We start from the raw sequence: 16,115 nt of genomic DNA on the forward strand, positions 1-16,115 counted from the left end.
CTTTGCTGATGCTGATCCTGAGTTTGTTGCGGTTCACGTCTGTCTCTTCCCAAACCTCGGTCTCGTTGAAGGCAATGTTAGGAGGCTGGCCCAGCCCTTCCACTGGCCGGCCTGGCAGGATCGGAGGAGCATTCTCTTGGTCGCTCAAGTGTTCACCCTGCAGGACATCTTCAGTGTTCTCACGCAGCAAATCCCCAGGAACTGGAGTGACGTTAACCACCCTAAGGGGGACATCAAGACAGGACAACAATACTGATCACATAGAGAACCAGGACCCTTATATATCCTGCACCCTGGACCTGCCTCAGCACCCCCACCATATGTAGGAGCTGCTAGGCTAACTGCATCAGGGGTCGCAACCTTTCCCAGGCCAGCAGCCCATGCCCCAACAAGTTCACAAACCTCTTCCCCTCTAGCCACAAACAAAGGAAGGGCGTCTCACAGACCTCCAGGCTGACAACCCCTGCTTCAGAGAAGGTGCTGGACAATTAGGGAACAGCCGGCTGTAGGGGAAGAGTCCACCTAGCCCTAAGCCGACAGGGCTCCATAAACTTTACCCATGTTGTCCTACCCAGTGGGAAAGAGCATGTGCTCATCATCCATTTATGCCAGGACTCTCACAAGCACCTAGGCGACTTCAGAGAAAATTCCAGTTGCCTCCCCTTGGATTGTGCTGCTAAACCACTCAGAAGATTCTAAACATCCCACCCGCATGTGTCTATTCCACGCAAGTGTCAGACAGGACCGACTCAGGGTCCCCTACTCCAGTCTCCTATCTTGGACGTGGGTCGCTACCGATGATCCAGCAGAAGGCGAAGGAATCCTGAGGAGGCAGATGTGGGTTAATCTACCCCCACATTAGGTTTTATCCTGATCTCTAACAGGTAGAGATTGGTTTAAACCCTGGAATACAAGATTTAATATCCCTGCCAGAACGTGTTAGCACTCGCTGTTAGAACGCTAGATACTCTTGCCACCCAGATGATGAAAGAGATTGGATTCTCTTTCATCATCTGACAATCTTCCAGCCTCTGCGACTTCCTGTGAGGAGTTGTTCGAGGTTAATCACACATCCTGTGAAAAACCATTTCCTTTTATCCATCATGAATTTGCCACCTTTCAATTTCACTGACTGTCCCCTATCCTAACGCTGTGAGGCAGGGAGAAGAGAACGTCACACTCTCCCTTTTCTGAGCCCTTCATTGCTCTGTCGACTGTTGTCACAGCCCCTCTGATTCACCACCTCGCTAAAACAGGCAATCCCAATCTTTTCAATCTCCTGTCAGAGGAGTTTTTTCCAGGCCATTTTTAAATATCTAAATAGCTCTTTGTCCCAGGGTCACGGGACCCCACCGGCGAGCACCAGGGACCGTGTAACACGCACTGGCGTGTGGACCCCGCTGGCGAGCACCAGGGACCGTGCACCACATCATGTGCAGCACCCTCCTGATGTAAAAGCGTAAGCAGGGGAGCGTTCCCAGTACAAGGTGACAACAAGAAGACAAATGCTCAGGATCCAGGTGCGATCCGGTGACTTAGGCACACCGTATTACACACACTTCATCTCTACAGCAAAATGAACAACACTTCTGTACCTAATCCTATTGTCCAGGGCAATCACGGCCAGTGTTCCTTCCAGTGACTCTCCCTTGGTCCAGCACCTGCTGACAGCGTGACAGGTGTGACCATGTGGATAAATTGGAGAGAGTCCAGCGAAGGGCAACAAAAATGATTAGGGGTCTGGAACACATGACTTATGAGGAGAGGCTGAGGGAGCTGGGATTGTTTAGCCTGCAGAAGAGAAGAATGAGGGGGGATTTGATAGCTGCTTTCAACTACCTGAAAGGGGGTTCCAAAGAGGATGGCTCTAGACTGTTCTCAATGGTAGCAGATGACAGAACGAGGAGTAATGGTCTCAAGTTGCAGTGGGGGAGGTTTAGATTGGATATTAGGAAAAACTTTTCCACTAAGAGGGTGGTGAAACACTGGAATGCGTTACCTAGGGAGGTGGTAGAATCTCCTTCCTTAGAGGTTTTTAAGGTCAGGCTTGACAAAGCCCTGGCTGGGATGATTTAACTGGGAATTGGTCCTGCTTCAAGCAGGGGGTTGGACTAGATGACCTTCTGGGGTCCCTTCCAACCCTGATATTCTATGATTCTATGATAACACTCACCCAAACATGGCTGCTGTCTGCCTGGTGTTCTGCTGTGGTGGTGTGGAGGTGCTTGTAGACAATAAAATGTCCGTTCCAGCTTTTTCCCAGTCGAAGGCCTCATTCTCAGTAATGCCTCGTTCCTTCATGCTGTTCTCAAACACCGACATGATCAGCTAGAAGAATAAACGTAGCAACAAGGAGGGAGGTAGAGGATCTGTAACAGCTGACAGCTGCCTTAAAGAATGCCTGAAGCACGGAGCTTGTCCAAACTCACAATTTCCATTTCATGGGGATTTCTGACATTTTGAAATGTGTTTTGGAATTGTCTTTTGGAAACTATTTTTTTTATTTCTCTCGCCCACCTTCCCTCCCCCACACACAGAGGAAATGATTTTATTAAAAATTCTGCATTTGTCAAACATTTTCTGCCAGAAAACTGTTGATGAAAATCTTCTGACCAGCTCCAGTGGATACCTCTTTCTCCCGTATCACAGGGCTTCGCATAGCTGCACCGTAGCTAAGGTTCTATCAGCCTATCTCGTGAAAGCTGTACTTTCAGCCTGTTCTAAAAGCCACGTCCCCTCTCAGATCAGCCTGGAAATGGGAATGCCCAGTTAGGGCCCCAGGTGGAGTTTATGGGGCACACATGGGGTCATTTGGTAAAGTATCTCATGAGACACAGCTCTGACAAACATGACCTTTTTACAAATTGTAACTTTTTATCATGCTTTTTTGAGTGGAGATAGGGGAAAATAATGGGTAAGACCCATATAAAACTAATATCGTGGGCATGCCCCAGCTGAGATCTAGTGCCTAGCAGCAAGAACCAGCTCCAGAACTTGATCATTCCAAAGTTCCTGGACTTTGTAGGTGATTCTCTGGAGTGGTATGGCGGGCTGCGGAGGAGCAATGCATGGAACACCAGCACGGAGTACAGACTCTTGAGAGAGAGCCCTGCCATACAACCTATCCAGTCACCGAGGGGAAAGTGACCTGGCCTAGGAGCTAGACAGATATGAGTGCAAGTCTTCTCTTCCGCTGACTGGTGTTAGTACTGCTGTACGCTTAATATTAACCAAGACCTTCAGCCCTACCCTCCAAGGGGGAAAATCCCTCATTTTCAGCTCATCGAAAAGGAAACGTGCTTGCTGGCAGAGCTGGGCCGAGACCCCAGGTCTCCCACACAGCAGCCCAAGGCGCAGTCACTCAGCTGCCCTGCCTACGGAAGTAAGGGGGCTGAATGCACGTCGCGGACTCTGCTGCCCACAGCAGGTAAGACGTAGTGCTGAATTGCCCTAGCAAGAAGTCACCCACGATGGCAGCTCAGTGCAGGGAGTGAGACAGCGGCTGCAGGAGGGGGAAGGATGGTCTCTGTAAGGCAATGGATGGAGGCCTGGACACCTGGGGTTTGGTCTGGGCTCTGCCGCAGCCTGCTCACCTGGTGCTGGGTGAGTCAATTACACTGCAGGGGCTGGGGGCGCTCAGCAGTCTGTGGTCAGTGTGGGGAGCCCACCCGCTGCCAGAGCACCAGGATGGACTGTGATTAACACTCTGGATGAGGACTTGGTTCAACCCCTGGGTCTGCCAGCACCAACCACACCCCCTTAACTCTGCCCCTGTGGGGATGGAAATAGCAACTGGGGACATCACAGTACCCCTAAACAGACCTGCCACCCTCTCTGTGCCCAGCACAGCTCAGCTCTGCACTCCATCCACACAGCCCACCGACCCCTTGCTGTGCTCTATGCAGGGCTTGTTGTTGCCCTGGGTGTTCTGTGAGAAGCAGCAAGGCTGAGGGAGGGCTAAGGTCCTGCCAGTCCCCCAGGGGACACCTGAGGGTAGGGACCAGAGAGGCAGGGTCAAGTTGGTGAGGTTTTGCACCGTTGGAGTTCAGGGATTTAGCATCCCCACCTCTGGAGGGGAGGGCAGAGCTGAATACATATTGCTTATTGCATGCGAATTCACCTTAACCAGAGAGGAGCTCCTACTGGGACCTTCTTGACACAAGCCAGTAGGTCCAAGAGGACATGGGGGTGAAGTGCCACGTTAGCAATATTCCTCTGCAGCTTCTGCCACAGAACGGAGCACTCTTCGTGACTGAAAGCAGCGTGCAAGCAGGCAGCACAGACGCGAGTCTGGTAGCTCACTCGGCACGTCGGTGGTAGGTGCTTTGTAAATATTGACAGAACAAAGTTCTGATGAAGACGGAACATGGAAGGGGCTGTACGTAGGAAGCATTAAAAACGGCCAGACTGAGGAGCTGGACAAGTGCCAGGTCACGGAGAGCGGCGTTAGAAAGGATCTCTGCAGTCCACCAGTCCATGCCCTTGCATCGATCACTTAGGAAACCTTCACATCCTGGGGCATCTCCACCAGTTCTGCGTAGCTTTGCTACGGAGACTCTAACCACCTCTCTCACAGCTGGACTCCTGAGCTGTGCCATAATGCTGTCATCAGTATGTATTATTGATGCAGCATGTGACTTTTCTATGGCTCCTGTTCCACCATGCTAGCAGGCTACAGCTTCTCCTCACTTTCTTTCCTCTCTTTTTTCTGGTAGAAGCATAGCTGCACTGAACTCATATAATTGGAGGTTTAGGACTAGCTGTGCCACGAAACCACTCTTGGTTTTCAAGCAGCTATAATCACAAGCTCTGTGGAAATCTGCAAACCATTTCAGGTTACCAGGACTTCTCATTGCTAAATTACTTCTGACGGACAAGTCTCTTAACAGAGGGTGCCTCCTGCACTCTGCCACTATCTGGGAAACTTCAACAAGGCCCTGTCCACATGGGCAAGTTGCACCAATTTAACCTGAATTTAAACCAATTTAGTTAAATTGGTGCAATCCCCTGTGTGGCTGCACTCATTTCCATAACGAGTGGCCTTTTCTGGTTTAGGTTAAGCTGGTTGGGAACAGGATTAAGCTAAACCGAGGGGTTTGCTTTGGTTTAATTAAATAAGCTTCAAAAATGATTTAAGTTAAACTGGTACAACTTTCCAATGTAGCCAAGGCCTAAACGACAGATTAGTTTTCCCTTACTTTCTAAGAATGGTGCCAAGAACAGGAAATAAATGTTACAGAGACAGCATCAGACATTGCTTCCCAAAGCTGTCCCTGTCCCCACCGGCTGCCTAAAACGTCTTAAAAGCTACGAAAAGAAAGGGTGCATGTTTTAAATTAAACCATGCAACTGGTTTGCTGCTGCATCCCTAGAACCTGGAGTTCAGCTCTCCTGCAGACCAGATGTGTGCATAACTGCCTGGCAGGATTGTGCAGTGGGGCTCATTCTGCAGGCCGGGCCCATGGGACTTGGAAGGAAGACACACATATGCAGAGTAGCCAGCTACTGGCAGAAGACATGTGAACATGCTTAGCTCAGACACAGCTGCTTGAGGAACATAACCTGGATTTTCCAAGAGGGTGATTTCCAGGGTGATTATGCATCCTATGGGCCCAACTCTAACTATGCCATGTAGAAGGGATGTTTTAATTGCCTTTAAAAGACTGCTGAGAAAGTTCAAACAACTCTCACGCCACCAAGGTTCATAGCGATGGGTCTGTCTGCATCAGAGGTCGGGGCTTTTTGTTTGATGGGGTGGGGTGAGGGGGGAGAGAGGAAAGAACTTGGAACTGACAAACCACCCTGTGGCCCGGCCTCTCTCTGGCTTCGCAGGAATGGCCTCTCCACCTGTGAAATCAAAGCATCCCTCTCCAATGACATGCACCAGGCCCTCCACAAGGCCAGTCTCTTACCTGATAATCGGGCTTGGTGAAGTAGTCCAGGTTCGCAATGTGATCCAGGAAGAGGTGGAATTCAGATGGCATGTGTTTTAGCAGCATTCGATGTTCATACTTCTCTTTGATCATGCCAACTTGCTCCTGTAGAAAGGGAAATACACCAGATCCCACCATCGTTCTCCTGGCTGCACCCTCCTAACCCCTCAGCAGTAGCCCATCTGCAGGGGGCCCTCATGGTCTGGCTTACACACACTCCCTAGCAAAGTGAGGCTGATCTGCTGATGCAGGGAAGCTTGGACACCTCTTGGGAGCTGCCCCTTCAGTGGAGACTCCTGGAAGTAGGGGCGGCTGCTCTCTGGCTCTTCCCTCCCCCAGGGGGATCTTTCAGGAACACCTGGATGGTCTGTTTTACTCCCGTGGACTCAATCTGACTTGCTGACCAACGCTCCCATTTAGCGCTTCCTGGGAAGCTGGCTGGCAGGAAGGAACCAGTCAGTTCATCAACACAGGACAGACACGATGGGCCAGCAGACAGGGCTGAGGTGGTCAGTGAAGGCAGACAAGCTGAGACAGCACCATTCATTTCCAGCGCGGAAGCAATCCAGGTGACACACATTGCATTTTAGGCCACGTTACAGACTGAGAAAATCATCTCTGACAGGAGATCAGAGGGGGGGAAGGAAGTATTTTTGTGTGCGCTAAAGTACAGCCGAACTGGCGATGCTGATGTTACAAGGCAGCTTTCATCCCATGCACGTAGCTAGGGAAGCGGCAAGAGGCGCTGTGGGAATACACTGGTAGATTTACTAGTTAGCAGCCTAGGTTTGAACAGGATTTAAGAGTATTCCAAACATTGCTGCAGTGAGGTGGAGTGTGCATTCAATGTAAATGTTCGTTTACTCAGCAGCTGTGGGGGGTGCGCTCTCTTGGAGACAGGCGGAAAGTTCTTCCTGACACCTAGACCCAAGGTTTCAGTGCAACAGCCCAGGGGCTTGACTCTGCCTACTGCTTTCTGAAAAGCCCTGGAAAACAGCCTCTGATCTGTGCTGAGGTGCAGGAAAGGGGAGTGGAACAGCTGCTGGACAGAGTTTACCCCCGTCACCCACTACACCTTAGTCACCATGTTTCCTACCTTATCTTTGATCTTGCGCCATGGCAGCTGACCAACTGCAAACTCCACTAACATGTAAAAGAGGGACCACAGGTCATCATGTCGACCCATCTCCTGGAGAAAAGGAAGACAAAGTAAAGCAAATACGAGGCTCCAAGCCCTAACAGCCAAACAGCATCTTTTCTGCTGTGTGGGAGACACCACGGCGTGTCAAGCGGAGTGAACACCACCCTGGGAATGTGTCACTTCCATTCTCAGGACACTTCATGAAACTAGGGTAACTATTATTCAGGTTGTACAGTCAAGCGCCCAGACCTCAGGGAATAAGGTTGTCCATGCAAGCTTAACTTGTGTACCCCTTGTGCGTATGCATGTAATTACACAATCATAGACTATTTTTTCCACGGGACCCTACATCAGGCAGTGCACAGAATGGATGATGCTCACTGCATGGGGAGCTGTTCAATACTTCTTTTTCCCCCATTCTTCAGTGTGTGGATCCCACCCTTGTTCACCCCACACTATTCAAACCTTGCTCTGAATGCAGAATTAATTCTCTCAGTGGCTTGTCTGCGACACTCATTACTACAGTAACTAAGCGCTTCCCAAATGGTTAATGAATTTATCCTCACATCTCCCTGAAGGTGAGGCAGGGTTATCCTCATTTTGCAGAGGGGGAACTGAGGCATGGGGTTTAAAGCCAAAATTGTCAAATGTGCCCATTAATTTTGAGTGCCCAGTATGAGATGCCTAGCGCTGATTGGTCTGAGTATTTTGCATTGCACAGTACTTTATATATTCAAGCACTGCTCCCAATGACTTCAGCTGAGAGTGCTCAGTGCTCGTGTAAATCTGACCCTAGGCGTGTACCCAGAAAACAGGGAGAAAGTCCAGCGTGGCATTCAACTGCTCCACTTACCACACACTTTCAAACTTCTGCAACACGTGGGACAGTGGTCTGACAGACACAGCCCTAATCCACCCCCAGAGCACCAGCCATCCTGGGACCAAGTTATCCTGAATGAGCCCAGATTTAGACAGATCGGCACAGGGATGGCAAAGGGCACATTTCTGACACCTAGGAGGCCCGCTCTGCCAAATTTCAAGTCCCTGCTCCAAAGCTCAAACTGAGGCAGCCATGGAAAATTTCAGCCCAAACAGTTAGTCTGGCAAAGGCACAAATAACTGGAACCAGGATCTTGTAATAGAATGTGTCAGGCAAACTTAGCTACAGCCAGCACAGCCAGTGCCAGCTGTAATAAGCATTGAGAGGAGAATTCCCTAGAGGATAACTATAATCCAGGGGGATCAATATACCGTGTTTGATGGGAACTCAAATGTTAACCACTAAGGAGATTTCACTGTCTAAAGAAGTCCCTACCCACTGCTTTCAGCACCGGGGGCTGAAAATGGCCACCATTAGAAGCACTTCTCATCATTATGGCTGCAAGTCTACAGTGGCCGGTGCGGCTGACCCAAGGGCAGCCCCAGAAGCTGGCATCGGCTGTTGCTGGGGTGGCCCCAGAGCCAGCCACTGGGGTGGGCCCAGAGCCAGCTGCACCGGCAGTTGCTTGGGTGGCACCAGGCAGCTGGCCCGGGGACCGCCCAAGCAGTGGCCAATGTGGCTGGCCCTGGGGGCCGCCAGAGCAGCAGCGATTCCAGGGGCAGCCCCGGATCAGCAGTCCCGGGGGCCATTCTGGAGACCATCGGAGCAGTGGCTCAGGGGACCTTGGAGCAGTTGTAGGCCGGGGGTAGTCAGCCCCCACCGCTAGAGCAGGGATCACCGTTTGGCTCCCGGAGGGCCCCCGGAGCAGCTAAGATTCAGTCATGGGTATTTATAGTAAAAGTCATGAACAGGTCACGGGCCGTGAATTTTTGTTTATTGCCCGTGACCTGTCCATGACTTTTACTAAAAATACCCATGACTGAATCTTAGCCTTACTCATCACGCACAATATAAACTAGCAGTGGATCTAGAAATAAAGGTCTGGAGGGAAGCGTGCTCTAGTGCAGGAGTTCCCAAACTGGGGCCTCTCGACCATCAGCCGTCTGCAGGCCATTTGCTGGGGATCTGCAAAACACGATGCACCTCCCGGCCTAGAAGCCTGATTACTAATCCCATTTCTGACACTGACTCTTTATGTGACCTTGAGCTAGCCACTTAGCCTCTCGGGTGTCAGCATCCTCATTTGTAAGAGAGGATAACACTGATCTGCCTATTTTTAGGGCGACCAGTAGGGGCTAATTAGCTGTCTGGGAAGCCCAGTGAAGATTAAAAGTGACTATCAATGTTTTACCACTTACAGTAACTACACATATGCATTTCCAAATCACCTCCTAAAAGCCACATCACTTGGGATGCAAAAAGGCTGGAGGGAAGGATGAGATTGGGCAGAGGGGAGTGAAGGGTCAGAGCTCATAAAACCTTTTCTTCTGGCAGGAACTTTAGTTCCATAATCTAAGCATCAGAAGAACTTTACCATACAGACAGGAAATACTGCTTACATATTTACAAATATTAGATGAGAGGGGGAAGGCCAGACATCTGGGGAGACTGGGGCAAAACAGGCCAAATATTTTGCAGAAGTAACATCCCTCTTCGGAGGAAAAAAATCTAGGATTTGTTCTGAGTTACCCATGTCACCAGGGCTAGGCTGCCATGAGCCACAGCCTTCCCACGGCCAGCATGCTGCTAGGGCCCTCGGGTGGTGGGCCCATGGCAAGGAGCCACACAAGGACATGGCTTTCTGTTTCTCTTGTATTTTATTTTTTCTTAATAGCAGCAGCAAATATGGTAACTGCCAAATATTAGACAGGCGATGAGAGAAAAGCCAATGACTAGCTCATATTTTTACACATACAATCAATAGCCTTCCACCTCCACTGGAGTTATTTGACACATCAGCTTGCTGTAGGCAACAAGCAACTCACATCAGCGGACCCCTCCCGCAGCTACAGAGCTACTCTGTGTCTACATGGCAATAAAAAGCCCACAACATCGAGTCTCAGAGCCCAGGCCAGTTGACTCAGGTTCGTGATGCAGGGCTAAAAATTGCTGTGTAGACAGTCGGGCTCGAGCTGGAGTCCGAGCTCTGCCATACACCCCCCTCGTGGGGTTTCAAAGTCTGTACTCCAGCCTGAGCCAAATGTCTGCACTGCAATTTTGAGCCCCACAACCAGAGTCAGCTGCCTCGAGCCAGCCATGACCATGCCACTGATCTTTTATTGTAGTGTAGACATACCCTTCGTGGCTGCAGGGGTGGAAAAAACCCTTCTCTTTTAACCCCTAAGAAATGGAGATACTCACTCGGTTTTTGTGTGCATTCACGGAAGCATAGCGGACTGTTCCCCGAAACCCAGCAACATTGCGAGGCTGATGGGAGACAATAAATAATCTCAGAAACAAAGCAGGGCGTTGGAGAAGCCAGAGTGCAGCAAATTCCTAAAGACTTCCCAGCTCTACCCTGGGGCCATACAAACCTGAAAGCTGCAGATCTCTTCTTAATGCCCTTCCCTGTGATCAAGTGGCCATATAAACAGACAACATGTGCCTTAGTCCTACATTTCCCTGAAAAACTCCTTCTGCGCTAAGGGGACAGTGATCAGTAAAGTCGCTCCGGGCAGCAAAGCTGTCAGCATCACCCAGGTTTGTACCTTCATAACCAAATTTTAGTTTGAGCAGAAAGCAAGTGCAGGAGCCCAAAAGCAATCCTTCCTTTGAGTACAAACTGATAATGGGGCAGTGTGGGTAAGCTAAATCCAAGGCAGCGCCTGAGGGCCAGCCCAGTGGTTTGCTATTCTGATACCGCCGCTGGATAGATGCAGGTGCTGATCCGGCATGTTACCTCCCTGCAGCATCCCCTCCAATCCCCCCTCCCATTCACAACCCTCCTGCAAACCCCTCTTAGACCCCACCCAATGCTACCTGCCAGCTGCCCGATTCCTCCATCTCCTGAAGACAAGCAGGCCCCACTAGAACACGTGATGGGGTCACTCACTAGAGCATCCTGCTCTGGCCCCCACACGATGGACTGCACTGGACCCACGAGGTCACACTCATCTCTAATATCTCAGTCCTGCCCTGCTTCCAGTGCTCAAACTGCTCATTTCACCCCTCCAGGGACTTGTACAGTTCCCATCTCCATGGTGTCTGAGAACTTCCCAGTTCCCAAGGCAGGTGCTGTCAAAACCTCTCCCCTACCTCTGAACAGGCACCAACATGGAAGCTACATGCTAAGAGTTAACAAGTGGAAAACCTTCTAGTGTTCACCTATTTTCCAAGGCTCCTCTGAGTCCCCCTTGGAGCCTTTGTTCTCCCTTTCTTTACTCTCACCCCTCAAGTACCCTTCCCCACCCCAGAAGATGGATACAGTGGTCTTGAGACCAAGTCAGCACTGCTCCTTGCATCCATCACAGGAGGTTATTCCCACTGCTGACGGGGCTGAGAGTGCTGCTTCCAGAGATCTCTCATGTCTGCACAATTTCACCTGTGGAAGATGTGATCATTCTGAACTAATTCTATGTAGAATAATGAAACATGGCAAGTGATTATGGGGAGCTTCACAGATGTAAAAAAGATAATGGGTACGGGTGGGATTTTCAAGAGGCCGAGTTAGACCGGGGGATGTTGGCAATGGCCCAAATGGGCTCAGAGTTCAGCCCAAGGCAAGCACTTTTGAAAATCCCTCCCTAAAAACTCCAGACAGGCCCAGCTGGGTGCTTAGAGGTCGGAGCACTTAGCAGCGCAGTGCAAGGAGATGCCAGTTCAATTCTCTCATCACTTGGGAGGCAGCAGTCGGCCCTGAGGACTCAGTTGCATACCTCGATACGAACTTCCCTTCAGTGCTGACTGGTCTGAAGAGGATTCTATTCAGTCCTCCTGGCCAGCCTGGAGAGGGGCTAGAATTGCAGAGCTGTGAGAGTTGGGCCTGAAGCAGGGGAAGAACGTGTGAGTCCTCAAGGCTCAGGGATGGACTGGCTGACGGGCAGTTCAGTGGAGTTCATACATGAAAGCTTGCATATTTATATCTGCCTCTGGAAATTTCCACTACATGCATCCGACAAAGTGGGTATTCACCCACGAAAGCTTATGCTCTAATACGTCTGTTAGTCTATAAGGTGCCACAGGACTCTTTGCTCCTATGTTTAAAGTTATGCATATGTATAAGTACTTGCAGGATCAGAACCTAAGATTGTATTTTTATATTAAAATGTTCTCTTAATGCCTATTTGTATTTTTCTCACCACAAATTTACTTCAGTGTTAACACTGAATATCTGCCTAGCTTTTCAATACATTATCAAAGTTCAAAACGGTGAATTTTTTTATACATCTATTCTCGCAAATTCTGTGTTATTGATTTATCCAGACTGAATGTATAATGCGGCATTTGAAACCATAACTAAAATCCATGATCAAAAGTCACAAGTCTATTATGCACCTGAGTCCCATTATTCCAATTCACTGAGGGTGATTTCAAGGCTTTCAGAATTAAAATGCTTGAGAAGGAAAACCAACATGGATGCATCACCTGTTCCCTGAGGTTTGTAATCCTGGAGCACACCAGCCCGAGTGATGAAAATACTCATTCCGCACCAACAAAAGAAGCTGTAGCAATTAACAGCTGTGATGCTGCTTTCATGATCCAGCCTTGTTCCTCCCAGAGAATTTACTTGAGACCTCCACCAGTGAGCGGCTGTTACATTTTTCAGTACTTCATTGGAGAACATGACTTTCTGAAATGTAGATTTGGCCTGCGGTTGAATTACTGTAGCTGGAACTCAACTACCAGCATAAGCCTCTTCTACGTATTCAAGAGCAAGTGTTGATTCCTAAATTGTGAGTGGAAGCTGGCACACACGGGAATATTTCATAAGCTGGAAAGTGATATGGTGTTAAACCTGTGCTTTCATGCTTTACAAGTCATAATGCTTTCCGAATATGCATTCTGCAGTTATCTCATTGCAGTTCAGCACAAGATATTTTTCTGTCTTCTTTCACACTTCATCAGCTATAGCTGAATTTGTTGAATCTGTTCAGAATCAAGTCCCAACAATGCTGCCTTCAATATCTGGAGCAATTTCTCAGCAAACCTCTTCAGGCCAATATTTGTTACTTTCTGGGAAACAGAGTCTATATCATGTCTCTGCTCTTCACAGATTTTCATTAATTTGGGCCATTCTGAAACAAGCTTCTAGGCAATCTGCAAATGCAGATTCCACTTTTCTTCTCGAGGCATCACAAATACATGGCGATCTCCATGCTTGTCTTTGCAAAGTGGTTATTGGGCAAGAACTCATCACACAGCCCCTGCTCCTGCAACTGAATCCACATGGCTAACCCCCTGAGCCCTACAGAAGTCAATGGAGCTCCACACTGGTACAGGGATCCAGACTCACGCATCACATCGCAGGATCAGACTGGCCTTCAATACCATAGTCCTTGCCAGTCTTTCCTTCCAAGTCTTCTAGCAGGAATTGTACAGTATGTGCAGAACAGCCAGACTTTACTCACCAAGGTCATCTTTTTCTTGCAAGGCTCCCCTTCTCCTCTTAGCCTCATTGGCTGCATTGTCTATCACAAAATCAGTGACCTGGCACTTAGTGTTCTCTCACATATTTTGATTGTATCACTAGCAATTGTGGTCAGATGTCTGGAAGAAAAGGAGTAACTGGAGATGTCTAGCTTGTCACACACAAAACGTCCCTCCCTCAGTAGTTGCTGTCCCATATACAATAGGTTTGCTATGAATGTCACACCTCCCATCTGTACTCAGGATACATGTGCTCTCCAGACAGGTTATGAAAACACATGGTTTTCTCCTCTTGAAACACTTCCTTCAGGGTTTGCAACTGATGGACATTTCCTGAATGAAGAATATGGTCTAGTCAAAGCCTTTCGTTTTTTTTGACTTGTGGATATTCGAGGGATCAGAAGGTGGTTCTTGCAAAAATACCACAGGCCATTTGCTTATCAATTTTGTGTTTCAGATACAAAAGATGTTAAAAAAGCCCTAGGGCGTCACTTTTTTTAAGTGTGCATTTTTTTAAGTGTGAAATTTCTTAGTAGAAAAAAATTCCATGTAAAATCTGAAATGCTACAAACAATTAGGAAATTCTAATTGAAGACAAAAGCACAAAATATCCACTTCAGCCATTTAAAACTATCAAATGAGAAGACAGTAAAGAACTAGCAAATGGTAAATAAAAATCTGATTTAAATTATAAATATTTGATTCATTTTGTAAACTTTAGGATTTCTATACATTCTGTTGTTCAGGTCAAAGAATGTGTCTTTCTCCTTGTGTAGACATGCGTAGCACATTGGGGACAACTGCCAGAGTACAGACAATAAATAAGACTAGATTTTAGTCACGGGTATTTTTAGTAAAAGTCATGGACAGGTCATGGCCAGTAAACAAAAATTCACGGCCCATAACCTGTTCATGACTTGTATTATACAAGCCTGACTAAATCTTGGGGGAGGGGCAGCCCAGGGGTGCCTCGGGTGCTCTAGGGCAGTGGGTCTCAAACTTTTTTCCTGGCAACCCCTTTCACACAGCAAGTCTCTGAGTGTGACCCCCCTAATAAATTAAACACACTGTTTAATATATTTAAGACCATTATAAATGCTGGAGGCAAGCGGGCTTTGGGGTGGAGGCTGACAGCTCGCGACCCCCCATGTAATAACCTCAAAACTCCTTCAGGGGTCCCAGCCCCCAGTTTGAGAATCCCTGCTCTAGGGGGAGCAGCCTGGGACACCCATTTGTGCTGAGGAGGTGCACGTGGCGGCGGGCGGCCCGGGACCCCCACAGGTGCTGGGGGAGTTTGGCGGGGCTGGCAGGCTCCCTACCCTAACCTGGCTCCGCACGGCTCCCCAGAAGCATCAATATGTGTCCCTCCCTCAGATTCTAGGTGGAGGCGTGGCCAGATGGCCCCACGCGCTGCCTCTGCCCCGAGCGCCGGCTCCCCAGCTCCCATTGGCCGGGAACTGTGGCCAATGGGAGCTATAGGGGCAGTGCCTGTGGACAGAGGCAGCACGCAGCTTCTGCCTAGGAGCTGAGGGAGGGACATGTTGCCACTTCAAGGGAGCCCCTCCTAGGCAAGCACAGACCAGAGCCCTCACCCCCTCCTGAGCCCCAACCCCCAGCCCAGAGCTCCCCCACCCAAACTCCTACTGCTGCTGGGGGAGGGGAGGCACAGTGGCCCAAGACTGCCCCAGCAGTGGCTGATGTGGCTGGCCCAGAGGGTACCTGAGCTGCTCGGGCAGCCCTGGAACCAGCCACACCGGCCGTTGCAGAAGTCACGGAGGTCCTGGAAAGTCACAGAATCTGTGACCTCCATGATAAACTCGCAGCCTTAACAATAAAAATAAAAAGCACCCAGAGGAAATGTACAGCATGTGAAGTATGCTTTGTTTATAAGGAGCTTTATTTTAGGGGACTGTATTAGATTCGCACCCTACAAGGGAATGATCCTAGTCTATTGGATAGGTGTTCATCTCTGTGCATTGAGAATAGCCAGGTGGACGAGGTACACGCAGAATTCACTGACACCGTGCTAAGCCCTTGAGCTGTATTGCTTCTAGTAGAGGTGAGAAGCCGCCTCAAAGTCCACAGGCCTGGTAGAGCATCTCCAGCCCTTTCGCAATGCCAGACCGTGCCAGGAAACTCTTTTCCAGCTCCTCTGATGGCACTGAGGAAGATGTTCCTACCTGAGCCAAATCTGGGGTCAATGAAGTCAAAACTGAAGCTGCATGGTGGGGAGATGGCGTGCACCCAACACCCTCTGCCAAAGTGCATTCAAGGGGAAGCACCTGGAGAGAGGTTCTTACTGATAAAGGCCCCAGGGATTGAACAGGGATGTAAGCTACAATCCCAGACAAATGCCCCAAGCTATAGTGGTCTGTGATGGACACTCCTCACATCTGACTTCTTTAGGTACTGGTCAGCTACAATTCAACAAAGAACTCCAGGAGCAGAGATCTGTAAAGCCAATCTCAAGGCAGGGAAATAAGGTTTTAATGTAGCGAATACAAGGTGGGGGTGTCATCTGCTGGAAAAGGCAGGGCACAGTTTTATTTTAGAGAAAAATAATTAACAGGACTTG

The 16,115-nt window shown here is 49.1% G+C and overlaps 1 protein-coding gene across 3 annotated transcripts in view; it reads right to left on the reverse strand.

Annotated features, from left to right (window-relative positions):
* Positions 1 to 16,115, reverse strand: part of TTBK1 (tau tubulin kinase 1) — a 156,725-nt gene that overhangs the window by 49,572 nt on the left and 91,038 nt on the right. For all 3 annotated transcript variants that reach the window (XM_073339826.1, XM_073339827.1, XM_073339828.1), the window contains 5 exons: positions 10,316 to 10,381; positions 7,030 to 7,122; positions 5,913 to 6,038; positions 2,174 to 2,328; positions 2 to 221 (listed from right to left, as the gene is read on the reverse strand). In XM_073339826.1, the coding sequence (XP_073195927.1) occupies positions 2 to 221; positions 2,174 to 2,328; positions 5,913 to 6,038; positions 7,030 to 7,122; positions 10,316 to 10,381 (660 nt within the window). The remainder of the gene's footprint in view (position 1; positions 222 to 2,173; positions 2,329 to 5,912; positions 6,039 to 7,029; positions 7,123 to 10,315; positions 10,382 to 16,115) is intronic.

The sequence above is a fragment of the Lepidochelys kempii genome, chromosome 3 (genome assembly GCF_965140265.1).
Source record: "Lepidochelys kempii isolate rLepKem1 chromosome 3, rLepKem1.hap2, whole genome shotgun sequence".
NCBI classification, from domain to species: domain Eukaryota; kingdom Metazoa; phylum Chordata; order Testudines; family Cheloniidae; genus Lepidochelys; species Lepidochelys kempii.